Source organism: Thalassophryne amazonica, chromosome 19 (assembly GCF_902500255.1).
Source record: "Thalassophryne amazonica chromosome 19, fThaAma1.1, whole genome shotgun sequence".
Lineage (NCBI taxonomy): Eukaryota > Metazoa > Chordata > Actinopteri > Batrachoidiformes > Batrachoididae > Thalassophryne > Thalassophryne amazonica.
The window spans coordinates 49327415-49347680 of record NC_047121.1 but is presented as its reverse complement, the minus strand read 5'-3'; the positions used below and the strand labels follow the sequence as shown (position 1 = coordinate 49347680).

The 20266-nt window shown below is 39.1% G+C and overlaps 2 protein-coding genes across 2 annotated transcripts in view; one reads left to right on the top strand and one right to left on the bottom strand.

The window, feature by feature from the left end:
- The window catches only part of fancm (FA complementation group M), a 76115-nt gene that overhangs the window by 10748 nt on the left and 45101 nt on the right, over positions 1 to 20266 (top strand). The window lies entirely within an intron of this gene.
- Positions 1929 to 19877, bottom strand: soul3 (heme-binding protein soul3). Its single transcript, XM_034194862.1, has 5 exons — positions 19604 to 19877; positions 7445 to 7539; positions 6346 to 6487; positions 4324 to 4507; positions 1929 to 4221 (listed from the first exon to the last, which is right to left on the bottom strand). The coding sequence occupies exons 1-5, from the start codon at positions 19830 to 19832 to the stop codon at positions 4050 to 4052; spliced, it is 822 nt and encodes a 273-aa protein (XP_034050753.1). The 5' UTR covers positions 19833 to 19877; the 3' UTR covers positions 1929 to 4049.

Below are 20266 nucleotides of genomic sequence, written 5' to 3'. Positions count from 1 at the left end.
AAACAGATTTATTAAGGGTTTTTTGGGTTGTTGATGTCCCTTCCAGGCTGTCGGCTTGTCATGAGCTGGTTCACTGGACAAACTGTAAGACTCTGTAGTGTAAATACACGGCTTCTCTTCAGCTGTCTGGACAGCTGGAATGTGACACCTGCATTACGGGTTTAGACCTGCTGTAAAGTGGCTTTGTTAGGAGGTGTTAATGCCTTCACGTTCTTCTTTTTTTCCAGTGTTTGGTCATGGTTTTTGTTGCTTATTTATTTTGGCGTGCATGTTTTTTTGCATGCCTCCTCAGTGATGTTTGCAGCCTCCTTATTGTTCTCTGTATGTCAAGCTTTTTTCTTAATATACTGGAGACGTGACAGAGAGGCGCTCAGGTGTAGACAGAGGATTGCTGCAGGCGTTCATGCAGAGCTGAGTGATTGCTGCACACATGAGAAAAATAATCGGTTTGTTTCCATGTGCTAACTGTTGGCACAGATGGAGTTTTATCGACGGCACGCCTATGATCAGTCTTCAAACCAATGTTTAAACAAAAGTGTTGCATCGTAATGCAACCTGGTGGTGTAGAGTTCACGTTACTGTTTACGGTTAAAATATAGTTGTCCAAAGGTATGGCTAAGATATCCAGTGAAATCTGTGGATTATAATAAAAAAGTCATGTTTTGATTGATAATTACCTGTCAAGGGGGTTGTTTCCACCTGTGTCTTGGTTGGGTGGTTTGACACAAGGATTGTTCAAAAATATATGGACTTATTTCATGAAACCGGATGGAAGTATTTGTATGTAATAATGAAAGAATTCATGGGCCTAAATAATTCATACATACAGCCCAGCTGATAGATTTTTCAGGAGGTGGGGGTGGGTGCAATACTGATATTGGGGAGTAAAAAACAATGACAACACTGATATATCTGCCAATATAAATATGTAATATACACACACACACACACACACACACAAACACATTAAAAATAGCAGTGATCTGTAACATTTCGTTATTAAACCCTTATGACAAACTGTAATCAAGATTTGTTGTTTAACCATTTATACATGAACTTTATTTGAAATAACTATGAATACAACCAACCAATATACATCACGCTGCCGTGGCGCTGCCTTCACTTGGATTGGAATTCATAGTGTCATATCACTTATCAGCTCCATATAATAGACTTCTTGTCTGTTTTGGCCCGCCTTCCTGCCGTCATAGCAATCACTTGTCTCTTGGCTATAAAACGTCCACTCTGACTGAAAATAAATGGCAGCTGGATGATTTTCTTCTGTCTCTTGTAGCTATTTGTGACCAAGGGGCGATTGCACAGACATGCAGTTGTGGAATTTTGAGCATGTTTGACACGACGCCCCACCCATGTTTAAGTGTAAAAAGTAGATTAGAATTAGATTTAGCAAAATGTGGCCACTTTAATATCAGGTGATGACTACCTTCTCTTGTTCCTATATTTGAGTGAACTGAGCACTAGTTTGTCTTGTAATGGCTGATGTGGTGCATTTCAGCACAAAGCAGGGTGGGACCATTTCTGTTTGGTACATCTGATCCTCCAAAAAGGAAGTTATTCTCTTTCCTGACATTCCACAGAAACTATACTACTTATACTTGATTCTAACACATACTTCCAAACCAAATTATTACAGCATTTCTTACTGTGATGTTTAATGTTCTCATACTCTTGAATGCTGTCATTTTTTGTTTTTGTAATCAAAAATTCAGAATGCAAATTATGCAAATTCACATGTTGATTAGCTGTTGTAACAGCCGTCACCAGCAGAGAACGCAGTGCTTGCCTTCACATTGGTGTGTTATTAAAGTCTACCACCAGTAAATGGAAAAATCCACACGTCCTGAAAAACATGTCTGTCTGCTGTCAGTCCACAATCACACACACAGCATCACTGTAGATCTAAACTGTAGGAGACAAGTACGCTTTTATTGGAGACAAACAAAGAAAGCCACAGTAGCAATTGTCGTTTGAAATTTTCACAATACAGCACATTTTTGAAAAACACTAACGAATACCCAAAGAGACAGGAAACAGTTAAATCCTCTTGTTCCCACGTAACCTGACTCCTAAAGTGAAGTGACAGGCAATAGGTTTTGCACATGTGCACAGACTAGACTTGGCTTATACTAGCATATGAACTCTATGTTCGGCAAATGCAGCAGAAATTCTTTGGATTTTGAAGTCTAGATGTGATCTCATGACATTCCAACTTTAAACCTGATTCAGGCAAATTACAGTATTTTGGATCTACACTTTTAAAAAAAATTGAGAAAATGTCATAAAACAAAGGGGGAAAGAAAACACATTAGGCAATCTAGAATTATGATAAAAGGGAGCAGCTTGATGCTTATTTTCTTCATTGATGTAAAAAAAAAATATATATTTTTTCTACTTGAAAGGAGGACAGAGACACACACACAGAAAGAGAGATAATAACAAAAATATGTAAAATACACACAGAAAAATCTGTTTACTATTCATTACATGGCAACACAAAGACAGGTGTAGATGATTACTGAAAATAATATGATTGCAAATATTTGATGGAAAATAATCCTATTTTCTTATGCCACGAAGAAGAGTACCAAAAAGAAATTGCGTAGTTTTATCATCTGAAAGACATGGTGCATTCATAAATGCGAAAATTGGGGAGGCGATGGTCTAGCGGTTAAGCGTTGGGCTTGAGACCAGAGGATCCTCGGCTCAAATCCCAACCTGACCGGAAAATCACTAAGGGCCCTTGGGCAAGGACCTTTATCCCCTAGTTGCTCCCAATGTGTAGTGAGCACCTTGCATGGCAGGACCTGACATTGGTCTGTAAATGTGAGGCGTCATTGTAAAGTGCTTTTGAGCTTTTGTTTCAGATGGATAAGTGCTATATAAATGCAATCCATTTAATTGGTCATAGATTTTATTGATTTCACCATGAACCAAGCACAGTTTCACTTAGAATTTTACATGGATTGAAAATGAGATAACGAGTGTTCAAAAGATTTCACAACGCTGCTCCTGAGCTGTAAAAACCTCGCATCGCAACAATTAGTTTGTTTTTGTTTTTGTTTTGTGGTTATAGACTTTTTTTTTTGCATTACATCTGTTTTAAATGTAAAATAGAATTAATACAATGATCTTACTTTAGAGTCTCCTCATATTTGCAGATAGCTTCCACCTTTATTGTATTATTTATTCCAGTACAGATATTGTGGTATTTGCTGTGCAGCACTGAATAGTAAGTATAAGGAGTATACGTACATAAGTATTTCAGGAGTCACGTTCAGTTCAGCCTACCATTTAAAATGATACTGTGCATTACAGAGACACTAAAACATAAGATGTATTTTTTTCCTTCATTCTTCCTGATAACACAAGGAATACATAACGATGTGAAAGAAAACATCATAATCTGATTGTTATTTAGCATCAAATCTGAGTTTTTCAGCATTTGGCTTGTTGACGTGGAACTTGTTTTTTCCACCCATTTATGTTAATGCCAACGTACTGTGTTGAGCAACCAGTTCTTCCTGGTGTAGCTCGTGTTTACCTGATTGTCTGTCTGATGGATTATAGAGCTGGTTCCGTCTCCTGACACACCCCAACAATTACAGTTGTTAATCATCCAGCATGTGTGATTCCGGCCTTATTCGCTAGATATTGCACTTGTCATGAACAGAATAATTCATTAGCATTATGCACGGTCAGTATTCCTGGAACAGTGTGGCGTGCTCGAGATATAAGAAACTAGCAGACCAACAGTGACGGAGTTCACTTAGTTTTTCACTGATGTACTTTCTACACGACCCAAAGGCAGATCAGGAAGAGTTCCAGAGAGGATTAACATGAAAATATGCATGAGAGTTTTCTGGTGGAGACGATGGGTGACTTTTTGTAAACCTCATCTGATGTGGAATGTGCTGGACAGGTGATCGCTAACCAATGCTGAGACTGAAGCTTAGCTGTGGCAGTGTTAAGGGAGTCTTCATGAGGCTCAGGGATCACAGATAGGATATCGCTTGATGCTATATGCTGCCTCAGTTTCGCTCAAGGAACCAGATCTCATTCTGACGGTTGCTGTGAGCCGGGTTGGTGTAGCCGGCTACAATGAACGAATTGCTGATCCCCACACCAGGAGCATCAAGCAGCTCAGCCATGACGTTGATTTGATTAATAAGAATCACTTCATTGGTGGGTCCGGTAAAAGCTCTGGAAGAAAGGAGGGATGATGAGCAATTTTTGTCAATGTCAAGTACTGTTTGCCATCCTACTGAGGGTTTATCTAGTTCAGGTAATAATTTATATTCTGACCTTGCGTACACAATAGCAGCAGGCCAAATCTCTATGGTGATCTCACTGTCATACGGTTGTGGGGGCTGGGCTTGATGGTGGGTGGGCAGGTAATACGCCACAGTCACATCACGGGAGATGACAGAGTGGTTCTCATTCGTATGCACCACTGTCAGAATGGGCAGCGTCATGCCCAAGTATTCACCTAGAGACGGAAACAAAAAGGTGGTTTTACTTTCCAAGCTGGTTTAAAAAAAAATGGTTGAGAAGTTATCATCCTTTACCCTGCATGGAGAAGATCTTTAGTAAATCAAGCTGAAGATAAAGTCAGGATTCATAAGGCACTGCCTGTATGAGTAACAGTGTTTCCCTCAGAATTTTCCTGCAGTGGTTCTCCATCAACCTTCACCCCTAACCTACTGACTGACCAATAAAAAACAGACAAATCTCCTCAGGGTGCTTTTGAAGATTTGCCATAAATATGGTTAACTTTGAGACATACTTGAATTCACTTTTTACAACCTCAATCAAGCCTCCAAATGCTCTGCTCATCTTTGACACTTGTGTCATACGGTAAACACCTGAGCTGGCATGGATTAGGAACAGAGTGGAAAAATCATGTTGTTTCACAATGTACAAAACAATAGAGGTCATATCACATTCCCACCAGATGTAAAAAGCTCACCTGTAGCGACAACAAGGAAAAACCATCAATATACAAAATCTATTACAGCAGCTATCAGCCCATTTAGCCATTCATCTCTGGGATAGAATCCTAGAATAAGTGATGCAAGAAGGTAAGCATTTTCCATAATGCCATTTTAAATCTATAGCCATAAAACAGTGACCTCATGCTGTTTATACTCTAACTGTGCACCTTGATTGTTTTTTTTTTTAATCAAAGTTATGAGATTTATTTTTTGAAGCACCTCTGGGACACAAAGCTCATACAGTGAGTGTTCTTTAAGAGAATATAGTTTTAAAGGTATTTTAAAATACTATATCAAAAACCTTTTCAAAAGGTATTTAATTAAAGGGTATCATTTAAAACAACACTGAAAAGAAAATCAATGGGTATTATAATGGGGCACCAGCAGTAGAACGCCATATTAAAATCAGAGTGCAGTTTTCCGAACTTCTTAATACATTCATTTATTTTACAATTACTTACAAAATTGCAAGGGATGTATTTAAATTTCTTAGGGATTATTTACCACGCACCACATCTGCCATAAACTAACTACCGCTAACCTTGTAAGACCAATGCAACATTGATATAAACTAGTATATTTAAAAAAACAAAAAAACCCATACATACCAAGCTGGCCGTACTTCAATGTGTAGTACCACCAATGTGTTTAACAGGTGGGTTGTTGACAATGTTTTATTGCCATTTTGAGCATACGGTGCATTTTTAACTCCCGGGAAGGCTGCCCTGTTGGATTAACTTCCAACACGTATTTGTCAAAAAAGTTTTTGTTTGTTTTTTTTTCACAAACAAAATCGATAAATGTGAATAAATCACTCAAACGTCATTGCAAATAATGTTTTAATGAGTGTGGTTGTAAAACGTGACCTTATTCTTTAATGATTTTGAGCCGCCATAGCTAGAAAAGTGCTCTCACACACAACTTTAGAGCTCTACAAATTTCAGCCATGTCCCTGATATTGTATTGGTTAATTGCCTTTCCATATCCTGACTGTAGAGTAGACACACCATCATGTTCAGTATCCTGGATATAATTAGTATAAGTGTGAGTGCCCCTCTGCCCCGGCTAAAAATAAATAAATAAATAAATCAAAGTGGGACATAGAATTCACTTGACTGATGGAGAGCTTTTAGCATTTTATTTAAAAAGGAAAAACAAGTTTTTCAGGTAGATCAATTTTTTTTTAATAATTACTTAATATTTCTTTTAGTAATGAAAGTAAATTCCTTATAAATTATATAAATGTAAAAAAGGAAGCGGTGGGCTGCCTGACCTGTACAATGGTAAGGGAAACTCTGAAGTTAATCAAATGCTAGTTTGCTTATGGACTCACCTAAAGAGTTCTGCTTGCAGATGTATCTCATTATCTTCATAAAGCCGTAGCAGATGCTTTGTTCGTAGGTGTCCTCGTGCATTGTAATACAAGCCCAGCGGCCCTTTTCATAGCGGCGTTTCTCATATAGCAGCTGTCCACACTGTAGAGGACGCAGATGACAAGAGACGTCAGAGGGCTGAGTTATAACATGCAAAAGTTTGGAATACAATGTAAAACTGACTGAATTTAAAATATCCTACTGATAATTCAAATGTTTTCTTCAACTTGTAACATAACAGTCATTCACCATTATGAATAAACACATTCAATGAGAAAAGTGTTGGAAAATAGCTCCCGCACAGTGTCTGCTTTTGGAACTGAAACAGTGTACATTTTATCAGATAGTTCTGTGTCTTTCAGCTTTTATCTTACAATTTTCCCCCCTTATGACTTTAATAAATATCCAAAATTAAACTGTCAGGGCAGCAGTCATATGGACTTTTGTGTAAGAGCTGTACTCATAATTTCTGTGCGACATCTTGTGTGTGTCTTCATGTAAAACCTGAAGACCACAAGTGCTTCACAGGCAGTTTTCCAAGAACAGGATTTCATGAGTGTCCTTTCTTTAACCGGAGTCTCTTTCCAGGTTATAATGAACTAATTAAATCAAGTTTATCCAATTAAACCTTGTTATTTATACTGCCCCCTTAGGAGTTTATTGTACTGGGTGATACATTCATGTGGCCTTGTTGAAAATAAATAGCTGACCCAAACTTGCCTGTCACCTGCCTAGAGACCTGATTGTACTGATTTTGGTCATAAGCATCAGATATACGATAATAAACAAGTATATTTGTCATTTGTGTAGAAGACTTTTTTCTGCCTATATATCGGCTTTCTGAAAATGAGAATGAATGAGCCTCTTAAAGTTGTCTGGAAGTGCTGTTTGTACGTCTGTCTTTAACCATACAGCAAATGATTTATTTCATAAGTATTGCGGCCTGTTATTGTGCACATTCACACATGATTTGGACTGTAAGAAAACGTTTGAACGCCTGCCCATGCCGATGATAATTCTTTCGAATTGTGTGTTTCAACTCGTCTTCCACAGACATACTTTTTCTTTGCGGGTGATGAGCGTAAAGGGGATGCGCTGTCTTTCACTGCGTCCCTCGTTGTTGCTGGTCAGCTGCTGGATGGGTCCTGTCATGTCTGTCAGGAAAACAACACCATGCAGTTATGTACATGATAAACAAGCTTTTGTTATGAGCAGATAAATGACCCACTCAAACGCAAAGCCGCGCTGTCTGTACTGGACATAACCACCATAAGTCACTTTAGTTGTGATCCAGGTGCTAAAGTTGGCAGAAAACGAGTAAAAAAGTAATAAAGCAGGTATGTTTTGGATGAGATTTAGTTACTTGTCTTTTTATGTGATATGGTCCTGTTAAGGTGACTAAAATGTATCGACACAGAAGCCATTAATGACTCGTGATGCAGTTTTTAGACATACAAAGTACAGAATGTATGCCATTATAGCTATCTACAAATCTCTAGAAAACAATCACTACTAGTAATTTGCTGGCAGGCACTAGAGGTTGATGTGCAAGAACAGTATGGCATGTAGGAGCGCTACGTCATGCTGTCACAGAGAATAATGTTTATTAGAACTAAGAGAGAACTCTAAAAGCCCCCTGACACTCGCATGACTTTGATGCACGCACGTCGTCGTGGCAATCCCACCAGCTGGGCACCGTGCTTTGTTCCACTGGCTGCCAAGCGCTGGACGCTGCATATATAAAAACAATTATTTCGTAGCGGATTAATCATTTTCTCTGTGGGTTGCCTGTTGAAAACGGCTCTAATCGCTTCCTGAGTCACAGAGGACCGCTCCAGCCAGAGCTGTTCTCACAAGCGGGTGCCGAACGAGCTGGAGAAAGCATTTGGAGCAGTCTAAAAAGGTAATTATTTGTCATGTTTACATTGTCATGGCTTGGTAAAACAGTTGCATGTTCTTTCCTTCTTGTGTGCAGTTGTAAAAGTACATTTATGATAGATTTAACATCTCGTTATAATTGTTCAGATGAGCTGTGCTCTGATGCAGTGTGGTGACACAACCACTCGCTCTGTTCACTTCTTTACTTGACTTGACGAGCTGCACGTAGTGTTGGCAAGAAACATTTTTTGAACATTTCAAAATTCTCTTTGCGCAATTGCACGTGCTGGCACCCCTCTCACGTTCAGTCTACACCAGTTAAAGAAGAGTTTACTCTGCTGCACGACACAGTGTGTGCAAGTCTCAGGGGGCCTTAAAGCTGACCAAGACTAGGTATAGGTGTTAACTTGTGGAGGATGACCATACTAGCCAATGCTTTTAATTCCGGTATGTTTATTAGCATTACCACCTACTTTGTGCGTATTTTAAAGTATTTGTCATTTTGAAAGAGTAATTCAGGCTTCTCTATTTCACAATTTTTACAATGATCCTCTTTAAACTCAAACTGAAAACAAATCTCTACAAATTGATATCAGTTAAATAAAAATACCCACGCCAAAATGATCAGTTGCAGAAGTAATGCTACCCTTTAGCATAACACAAAAATAATCACTTTTACAGACATTTTTCTTCAGACAAGTCAGGGGATGGATTCATGAACATTTTAAAGTCACTGAATAGGTGTGAATGTGACTAGGCGGAGCAATTACGTCAATTGTGATCGTGAAAGCAGAGTTTAAGCCGTCCACAAAACTATCTACTGAATGGTCATTTTCCAAACGTGACGCTAAGATATCAGGCAATCTGGCTTCAAGTTCAATTGTAGTTGAGGAGTTGATGAGCCACCGTGATGATAAACAAGTTTCTCGTTCCAGTGAACAAGGCAGAGACTGTAAAATAAATAAGTGAGTGATCTGAAACCACTAACGCAAGTGACTCAATGTCAATATTTGTCACAGTAATACCACATACGAGGACCAGATCCAAGGTATTTCCACTAATGTGAGTTGAACCCTGATTGATTCATGAACATTTTAAAGTCACTGAATAGGTGTGAATGTGACTAGGCGGAGCAATTACATCAATTGTGATCGTGAAAGCAGAGTTTAAGCCGTCCACAAAACTATCTACTGAATGGTCATTTTCCAAACGTGACGCTAAGATATCAGGCAATCTGGCTTCAAGTTCAATTGTAGTTGAGGAGTTGATGAGCCACCGTGATGATAAACAAGTTTCTCGTTCCAGTGAACAAGGCAGAGACTGTAAAATAAATAAGTGAGTGATCTGAAACCACTAACGCAAGTGACTCAATGTCAATATTTGTCACAGTAATACCACATACGAGGACCAGATCCAAGGTATTTCCACTAATGTGAGTTGAACCCTGATTGTGTGTAAAAACAAGGAGTTGAGAGGTGTGTCAACTAAATGCATTTAAAATTCAAGTGATAGATGTTTAAGAAAAAAACTGCCCATACATTCATGTTGCTCTGGCATGGAAACAGAACAGCCACCACGCGCTCTTGTTGTTGAACATCGTGTTTCCAATTAATCAGTGCTGACGTCTTGTCCTACTTAGTGGCTGGATTATGTCTTTGATCTGCAATGTGTTTTTATTTTTTCCATATTCTGATACATTCTTTTAACAGTCAGAGATTCTAAACTTTGCAGGGGTTTAAAGTTTTTCCTTGAAGTATGGAACAATGCATTTTAAGCAACAGGTCCACTGATCCAACTTCAGCACAAACTCTTAAAGTTCACATTCATAGCCAGCCAGCATGTTTGTAATACGCCTTCAGAATACTTCTTAAACATAAAAAAATATATATATATATATATATATGGCAACAATCCCAGAAATGTGACCTTAGATCTGTTGTGAAATGTGTCTTCTGGTTGTGATTTTCTCAAGTACAACCCTAATTCCAATAAAGATGGGACATTGTGCAAAATGTAAATAAAAACAAAATACAATGATTTACAAATCCTCTTCAACCTACATTCAATAGAATACTCCACAAAGACAAGATATTTAATGTTCAAACTGATAAACTTTGTTGTTTTTGTGCAAATATTTGCTCATTTTGAAATGGATGCCTGCAACACATTTCAAAAAAGTTGGGACGGGGCAACAAAAGACTGAGAAAGTTGATGAATGCTCAAAGAACACCTAATTGGAAACAGGTGAGTGTCATGATTGTGTATAAAAGGAGCATCCCCAAAAGGCTCAGCCATTCAGAAGCAAAGATGGGGCGAGGATCACCACTTTGTGAACAACTGCATGAAAAAATAGTCCAGCAGTTTAAGAACAATGTTTTTCAACGTTCAATTGCAAGGAATTTAGGGATTCTATCATCTACAGTCCATAATATAATCAGAAGATTCAGAGAATCTGGAGAACTTTCTACACATAAGCAGCAAGCCTGAAAACAAACATTGAATGCCCGTGACCTTCGATCCCTCAGGTGGCACTGCATTAAAAACAGACATCATTGTGAAAAGGATCTTACCGCGTGGGCTCAGAAAGACTTCAGAAAACCATTATCAGTTAACACAGTTCGTCACTACATCTACAAGTGCAAGTTAAAACTCTTCCATGCAAAGCAAAAGCCATACATCCAGAAACACCAGCACCTTCTCTGGGCCCGAGCTCATTTGAAATGTACAGACACAAAGTGGAAAAGTGTGCTGTGGTCTGATGAGTCCACATTTCAAATTGTTTTTGGAAATCATGGACGTCGTGTCCTCTAGACAAAAGAGGGAAAAGACCATCCAGATTGTTACCAATGTAAAGTTCAAAAGCCAACATCTGTGATGGTATGGGGGTGGGTTAGTGCCCATGGCATGGACAACTTACACATCTGTGATGGCACCATCAATGCTGAAAGGTACAGCCAGGTTTTGTAGCAACACATGCTGCCATCCAAGCAACGTCTTTTTCAGGGACGTCCCTGATTATTTCAGCAAGACAATGCCAAGCCACATTCTGCACGTGTTACAAAAGCGTGGCTTCATAGTAAAAGAGTGCGTGTGCTAGACTGGCCTGCCTGCAATCCAGACCTGTCGCCCATTGAAGATGTGTGGCGCATTATGAAGCACAAAATACCACAACAGAGACCCCGGACTGTTGAACAACTGAAGTTGTACATCATCCACCTACAAAGCTTCAACAATTAGTGCCCTCAGTTCCCAAACGCTTATTGAGTGTTGTTAGATGGAAAGGTGATGTAACACAGTAGTAAACATACCACTGTCCCAGCTTTTTTGAAACGTGTTGCAGGCATCCATTTCAAAATGAGCAAATATTTGCACAAAAACAAAGTTTATCACTTTACATGAAATATCTTGTCTTTGTGGTGTATTCAATTGAATATAGGTTGAAGAGGATTTTCAAATCATTGCATTCTGTTTTTATTTACATTTTTCACAATGTCCCAACTTCATTGGAATTGGGGTTCTATAACCTTCATTTCAATGTTTATATGGTCTTCCAGTTGCATAGCTGGTAGATCTGTGATTCGTTATCAACTAGAAGGGGACTCTGAGACTACATACCTCTGCCGAGGCTGAACAAATACGATATTTTGCATCAGGAACAACAACAACATGATTACGACACAACTGAATATTTGTTTTGTAATACAGCAACATGATTAACTCAGATCAACTCTTGTCATTGCACAAAATGTAAGAGAATGTCGAAAAAACAACTGTGCAACGACAGTGTTTCTCTTGAGTGATGCTACACGACTGCTGGGTTTCGTCTGTTGCGATATCATTCCAGTTGTCATGACGACAGATGTGCAAGACCTGCTAAATATTGGTATTATTGTTTTTCCCATTCCAATATTGCTGTAATGTTTGTCTCTTATGCGGTTTAAGAGGTTCTCACTCTGTCTACATGCTGGGACTCTTTCTGTATGACCTGCGACTTACAATTGCGTTAAAAAGTTTTGACTTCAAAAGTGTTCCATTCTAGTTTTGTGAAATGTACACCTCATGAGCATAAAAACATTTTTCCAAAATACATGCCTTTCCATTAAGTATATTTTTCAATTTGTGATTTCGAATTGTGAAATTTGTAGGGTAATAGAAACCTGCCTGCTGTAACAAATCTGGATCATCATCTATAAATGCATAAAACTTTGTTACTCTCACAGAATACTAATGACAATTTCCATCAAGATCAAGTTTATTAACTTTTGAGAACTCTTTTGAAATAATAATAATAAAAAAGCTCCATTTCGTAACAGAAAGTAATGAAAGTCCCAAGTTTCATAGACCTCAGTTGAAACACTTTGTAATAAATCTGCTAAAATTCAAAAGGACAATGTGTTTGTCCACAGGGTTACACAGTTCTGTACGTTAAGATAAAAGGTGTTGAACGAGTTGCGACTAGAGGGTGTTGTCCACCCCTGACTAGTTGGAGACTTTTAGCTTGCAAGTACTTTCTTTCCTAATGGAAAAGTCAGCATCACTGAAATGGATCGGTTCAGTGGAACATCTGTGTATTTTTAGTTTTTGTGTGTGTGTGTTGGGGGGGGGGGGTATTCTGCAGTCCTCATGTCAGGCAATACTTATGAAACAACACAAAGAACAGGTAGTTTTGGTTTCTGTCTTTACTCATCGTTACACCCTGAAGTTCAAAACACACTCAACAAAGGCTCTTTTCAGAGAATCACGGTCTCGGTTCCATCTTATTTATAAATTATTCTCTTGCATTCACATGAACTGATGGAATTTGCTCCAAGTCTGTATCCAGTTCACATAATATCCTCTTTGTTTTCTGCAAACAGTGTGATTTAGAGAATTAGTTAGACACATGATGTCAAACACAACAAGCTGTATTAACACAGTAAATTATTTTGGCTTCTCCCTTTTTATACTCTGGGTCACTGCAGTACATCTGATATGGATCAGCATGCTGATTTGGCACAAGTTTTACACCGCATGCCCTGTCTCTGGCCAGTCTCCCTGTTTTATTGGTTCGTTCTCAGTTGCACTGGTTTCTGCACATTTCACTGGCTTGTTATTGTGCAGTCCTTCTTTCTGTTATAGGGTGATGCAGCTCCATTACTTTATAATATCAAGAGCAATCAGAGATTTCTGATGTCCGCCAATCCAGATTTGGATTAACATGCCCTAATATCTATCTGTGGTGCAAATTTGGTGATAATCCATGAAGTAGATTTGAAGTAATGCTTCAAAGCCTATATAAAGGGACATCTTGATCCGCAATCTGGATCTGGATCACTTCCAAAATTTAATGGAGTCTTCCATGCCCTAATATCTATCTGTGGTGCAAATTTGGTGAGAATCCGTGAAGTAGTTTTGATCTAATCCGACAAAGCCTGTATAAAGTGAATCTTGATCCAGAATCTGGATTCAGATCCCGATCACCTCCAAAATTTAATGGAGTCTTCCATGGCCTAATATGTATCTGTGGTGAAACTTTGGTGAGAATCTGTGAAGTAGTTTTGACGTTATCCTTCAAAATCTATATAAAGTGTGAACTTGATCCAGAATCCGGATTCGGATCAAGAGCACCTCCAAAATTCAGTGGAGTGTTCTAACAGTCTAACAGTAATCCTTCAAAGCCTATGAAACTTGATCCAGAATCCAGATCACCTCCAAAATTGAATGGAGTCTTCCATGGCCTAATATCTATCTGTGGTGAAAACTTCGTCAAAATCCGTTCAGTAGTTTTGACGTAATCCTGCTAGCAGACAGACAGACAAATAAACGCCAGTGATTTTATTAAGTCCTTAGCTGACATAAAAAGCAAATATTCAGCACATCACCACAGAATTAAAATCGTGTGAAACATCCAAATGTTTTGTACAAATCTATGGCTTCAGTACCCTGCAGTATGAGCAGAGCATGCTCGCCACGTCTGTCCGCCTCACTCTGTTGGAATAAAGTTCACTGTGTCCTTCGCTAAGCTGTGTCAGTGCTGTACTTAGCTGCCGCAGCCTCAGTACCATTATGGACAAGGTTGGTAATCCTTCTGAGTCAGAAAACCCCGGCACCTGGTTAGTGCTCACATCAGACATTTAGATGAAAGAGAATGTGCCAATCTTAGTAACTTGGTACTTATTGTATTGCAATAATTAAATGCATTAATAATGAATTTAAAGTGGGAAAAATCATTGCTTTACTATTTTTAAATTGCTCACAGAGCGGGTTGTGAACCCAACTCTTTTTGAACATTTGAAGTACACATGCACACTGTCTTGTTGTGTTAATGTTGATTGATAAATTTAAAAATTAAGTTGTTGAAATGAATCCTTGGTTCTATATGTTCGGTATACGATAAACAACCAGCTTGTCAGAAACTTTGAATGTTCCGCAGTAGAAACAAGTGTTGTGTTATCTCCTTCTTTGTACAGTATGTGGACTTGTAAGGACTCGACTTCTCAAGGCTACAAATTTATGAATTACTTTCAGAAGATATTTGCTTGAAGGGTTATAATGTAGCCGAACAGAACAAATGGATATGTCAGTGGGAGAAATTCAAGTTTTCAAACAGTGACATGTTAAAACATGACTAATTAAGGTGTTGGGCTGCAATGAACTACCACAAAACCCCTTTGGTGGTGGCGGGGTGGAGAAATGTTATATGTCTTTGGATCTGTGGAGAGCTGACACCCTTCAAAAAAATATGAACGCTGTCTGAACATGTATGTAGGTCTAGAAGTCTAGTATTTCCCACAGGGCTTAGAGAGACCGTAACAAATTTTACTGCTGACTTTGATTGTGTCCCTCTTCATCATAGCATGGAGGTGATCACTCAGAACAACTGTGATGATTGCATGCACTCCTCCCTTCAAGACAAGTGGACCCAAATTGGTGCATGATGGGATAACAGTCACTTATATGTATCATCCAGTCTTTGGAAGCATGTGCACTTAAGAGTATTCTTTGCCGCGCTTCACTGCATCCACAAAACCAAGAAAAACCTGGGTCCTGGGTATTACCCACCCAGGCAGACATCTGGTCCATCTCCACATCTATAAATGACTATCTGTCTGCAGCAGCCAGGTGAACTGTGGGCGTCCCCTTGGTCTCTGCTCTGAAGCACCTCTGCGCTGGGGCATGGTCAGATAAACACACCATGTGACCAAAATGTCTATGCTGTCACTCCCACACAATGTAAGTGGTACTCCTCATCTTGGTGTCCATAAGTATACGCTCGTTTGATACAAAGTCATTCTAGGGGTACCCAAGGATGCTCCGAAGAGTCCTAGTACCAAGGCTATCCAGTTGTTGTCTTACGTCACTGCTTAGTGTCCAAGTCTCACAACCATACAGCAGGAGGAATCACCAGGACACTGTTGCAATCTCCTGCAACGATATCAGCATTGCTAAACTCCCCTGGTCAATGTCTTCATGACTCCATCAGCTTTTCCAAGGCATCTCATGATCTCAAAGGCTGAGGACCCAGAGATATGACTCTCACTGCTACACATTTCACTACACACAGATATTCTTCTGATAGCAGAATCCAGGAATTTATTAAAAGCCTGGATCTTAGTCTTGGTCCAGGACAATCCCAACCCCAGACACTTGGTTTCCTCACTCAGTTTCTCAAGTGCTGCAATCACAGTATCCATTGATTCAGCAAAGATCACAGCATCGTCCACGAAGTCAAGGCCAGTAAACCTTTCCTCACCAAAGCCTCCACTCTGCACAGCATTCACAGTATGTGTGTGTAGGCTGGCTATGATATCCAGCAATGTCTTGGGGATCTGATGAATTTCTAGGATGTTCGCAATCAACTGAATTTAATAATTTGCACAAAAAAAATCAACATAGGCTGCAAACACAGACTACCAATATTCATGGTTGCATTCTTCGAGTACATGCAGAGTTAGAATGCGGTCAAGTTCATCAAGAGAGCTGGCTCTGTCCTGGGCACTGAGCTGGAGTCTGTGGTGGAGGTGTCAGAGAGGACGATGCCGAGGAAGCTGCTCAGCATCCTGGACAACACCTCCTACCCCCTGCACGGCACACTGACGTCCTGTCAGAGCACCTTCAGTCATAGACTGAGACCACTGAGGTGCACCACAGAATGCCACAGGAGGTGTTTCCTACCTGTGGCAATCACACTGTATAGTTCATCCCCCGTCTGCAGGATGAATACATAATGAACAGAATTATTCAGTTATATGCAATATTGTCAAACATCATGCAATATATCTCCCAGTCATTTTGCATAAATTTATTGGACTTACTGTTTTGATTGATTGATTTCTATTTAATACTAACACTTTCTGTAATTGTGTATTTAACTTACAATTGTTTACTCTTCCTGAACTTTGCCAAAATAATTTCCTTCAGGATAAATAAAGTTGATCTTTATCTTTATTGTCGACTTGTGTGTGAAGCCATATTGTTCTAGTTGCTGAGCAGCAAGTAACTGGAACTGAATCCTATTTAGAATAATCCTTGCAAGCACCTTTCCTGGCAGAGAGCGGTGTAATATCCCTATACGTACTTGTTGCAGTCCATGTCCTCTCAAAGGCCTTTCTTTCAGCCTGTAAGGATGACACTTGTCTCCCAGATTGAAATGATTGTTTGCAATGCCAGCAGCATCTTCACCTGCCTGGAGGAGCTCATCTCTGATGCCGCAGATCCCTGAAGCTTTCCCTGCCCTCAGGTGTTTCACTGCCTTTGCCAGATCACTAACATTTGGTGGTTCACAGTTGACTGGAAAATCAGCCATAAGAACCCTGGTACTGTAAATATCTAACATCCCAGCATGAGGATCAGACTGATACAACTGGTCAAAGCAGCTGACCCAACATGGCAGTACAGCAAAGGCTTCTGTCAGAATGGAACTGTCTAATACAGTAACCGCAGTGCAATGAGGTGTAGGTTTTTGGAGGAACAATGGGCACCAGCTGCCATCCTCTAAAGACAAGACCCTTGGTGTTCTACTGTGGTTTCTTGTTGTCTGGAGATGAGGCTCCAAATGGCTTTCCCCCATCCCCTTCATCGTGCTTGCTACCTTCTGAATGGATGGCATAGATGCTCTCATGGAGACCCAAAACAAGCATGTTTTCAGTTATTTTTCTTTGCAAAGTGTGTGTGTGTGTATATATATATATATATATATATATATATATATATATATATATATATATATATATATAGGCAACTGAAGCGCTAATCCCACCACCTGCTGGCTGGCTGGAGGACCACCTGTGGTTCCCAGATGCAGAAACTTTGCCCACAATACGTGCACATAAAATATATAAAACACAGTGCCACGTGGCAAAAATTTAGAAAATAATAAAATATAGTCTATAAAACAAAAAAAAACATAATACACAAAAGAAAAAAAAATCATACATTCATTTGACCATGTATTGCATTTTACAGCACAACAAAGTAGCGTTTGTGATTATGCTAACCTGTAGGTTTACAAAAATTGAAATCTGTATGAAAGATATTTTGCTGAACTGAGCCATTTGACAGACATTTGTCAACTGTAGTTTGATTAGGATGTCTTAACTTAGATGATTTAATTTCTCCTAATGTGAGGATTTTTCTGTGGGAAACTATGATGGACAGTTTTTGGCATTATCTTACGCCACATGAAGTAAACGATAAGAGTCAATGTTAATTAACTGTCAAATTATTCAAGTAAGTCAGTATGCAGACAAAATTGAGTTTTAGGGCATGTTTACATTATAACAGTTTTTCTTCAGAAGCTCATTTTTTTGTTATTATTTTGCAAAATGTTTTTTTCTGTTCATGTTTGCAAGCTATTATACTTTATTACTACTGTAGTTACTACACAGAGTACGGTGCAAAAGATCCATTCACTCTAACCATTGTGTTAAAACATGTACTTTGTTTTTGTGTGTGTGTGTGTGTGTGTGTGTTTTTGTCAGTGGATCACTGAAAAAACTAATCAAAAACCAGTTGTTGAAATTAGAGGTGGGCGGATCGATCCTAATATCGATACCAACGCTGGTATTGATATTGAACGATCCTCGTGTAAAAAGATCAATACTCAAACTTTTTTTCTCTCCCACACACACTGACTGCTGCACACGCAGATTCATCAAAGTCTACTCTCTGTAAGAGCAGCGCTGCGCTGTGTCACACAACACAAAGCAGCACACCGTTGTATTGTGGTTTGTCAGCCCTCTACCTCAGGAGATTTTGTTTTAAGTTGTGTTGAGTGATATTTTTTAAACAAAAATGTTGATTGTGATGTCACCACTGTCACCAAGTGCTTGCTCATAGGGGGTCGTTTTGACCGTTGGGGTTTTTCTGTGATTATTGTATGGCTTTTGCCTTGCAGTATAAAGCGCCTTGGGGCAACTGTTGTGATTTAGCGCTATATAAATAAAATTGATTTAATGATAAAGTATTTTTGTTGTCACGTACAATGTTTGGCGAAATTCTATCCTAGGTCTTTTGGATCCTTTGGATCTATGAAGTTTAAATATGAAAAAGTATTGGTATCGGTATTGACATCGGCGATACTGGGCCTGTATTTACTTGGTATCGGATCAATACCAAAATTCCCGGTATCGCCCACCTCTAGTTGAAATTTTCCTATTCCACCAAAATTCAAATGTGACATTATTTTATTACAGGACCAAAATCTATTAACAAGTTATAACCCTAATTTTTGCGTAAAAAAAATGCAACTTGATTTATTTGTAGATGTGCTGGCTAGTTGCTGTTGTGTGCAGTTACAGAATGATTTAAAAAAGAATTAATGGAATATAAATCAATTTCTGTAAATAAATTCTAGCAGGTTATTTGCATGTTTCCTGTTTGCAAGGCAAATTTTACATATTTATAATATTTTAATGTGTCATTTAAGATTAACTGCTTAATTATTTGATACAAAAAACCTCCAAAATTTAATGGCGTCTTCCATGACCTAATATCTATCTGTGGTTTGACATAATCCTAACAGACAGACAGACAAATAAATAAACTTAGATGATTTTATTGTGTTCATAGTCACTTTAACTTCTACTTTTTTTTGGCTGATTGATTGACTCATTGATTAGTTGTTTCATGTGTACTTTAATGATCAGTCTATTTTTAAATGGCTTTTGTGAGTTTGCAGCTGATTTAGTCTGCACACGCTCATGTGACTTTACTCCTGTTTAAAACTTTATCTGAGATAAAAAAAAAAAAACATCCGCACCTCCACACAATCTGGATTTATTATTATTATTTATTTTTTTTATTATTGTTAATGAAAGTGAATTTTGCACCTGCTGTCACGCTTGTTATTTATTTATTTACCTTGAGGAACTTCCACGTGGTGTCCTCTCGCCACCTCCTGCCAGTAGTGCAGGAGTCGGTCCGGATCCTGATCCTCCTCCGTGGTTTCCTCTTCCAGGCTGCCGTTACCGGAGTCTGACAGCTGTTCTTCGGAGAAAGACTCCAGGTCCTCCAGCGTGATCATACCGTGTCTGTTCGACCCGCCGACACCTCCTCCTCCTCCGTTCATTTGACAGCCTCCTCGGTCCATGTCTGTTCGTGTGACTCCTTGTCACTTAATACAAGCTGATAAAAAGCACACTGACTTCTCGCGAGACTTCCGCTGCTTTTTTTTTTCTTCCGTCAATTAAACAAATATGCTGCTTTTCTCTACTCCTCCCGTCCTCCTCGAGGAGACGTACATGAACCTGACGCCTCCTCACATGTGTCGGAGCAGGAGGTGACTCCAGGGTTGTTTATAGTAGAGGAGGGCGTGCCACGTGACGCTGTGAAGCCCGCAAGTCCCGCCTCCTCCTCCAGAGTTCAATCATTAAAGTAGCGCAGACCTGGACCGTGTTGCCAGATTGAGATCTGGATTTCTGCACATTGGACAGGTGGATGATATTTGCGCTGTTTTGGTCAGTATCAAGGAGACTTTAAAAGGGATGTAAAAAGCAGTGTTGTTACAATAAATTTGAAAATGTC

Excerpts from the sequence above, each read along its gene's own strand:
- soul3 (XM_034194862.1), bottom strand. The coding sequence starts at position 19,832 with ATGGACCGAGGAGGCTGTCAAATGAACGGAGGAGGAGGAGGTGTCGGC. Across the intron at positions 7,540-19,603 it reads CCACGTGGAAGTTCCTCAAG|ACATGACAGGACCCATCCAG; the intron begins GTAAATAAATAA and ends TTTTCCTGACAG. Across the intron at positions 4,222-4,323 it reads GCTGCTATTGTGTACGCAAG|AGCTTTTACCGGACCCACCA; the intron begins GTCAGAATATAA and ends CCTTTCTTCCAG.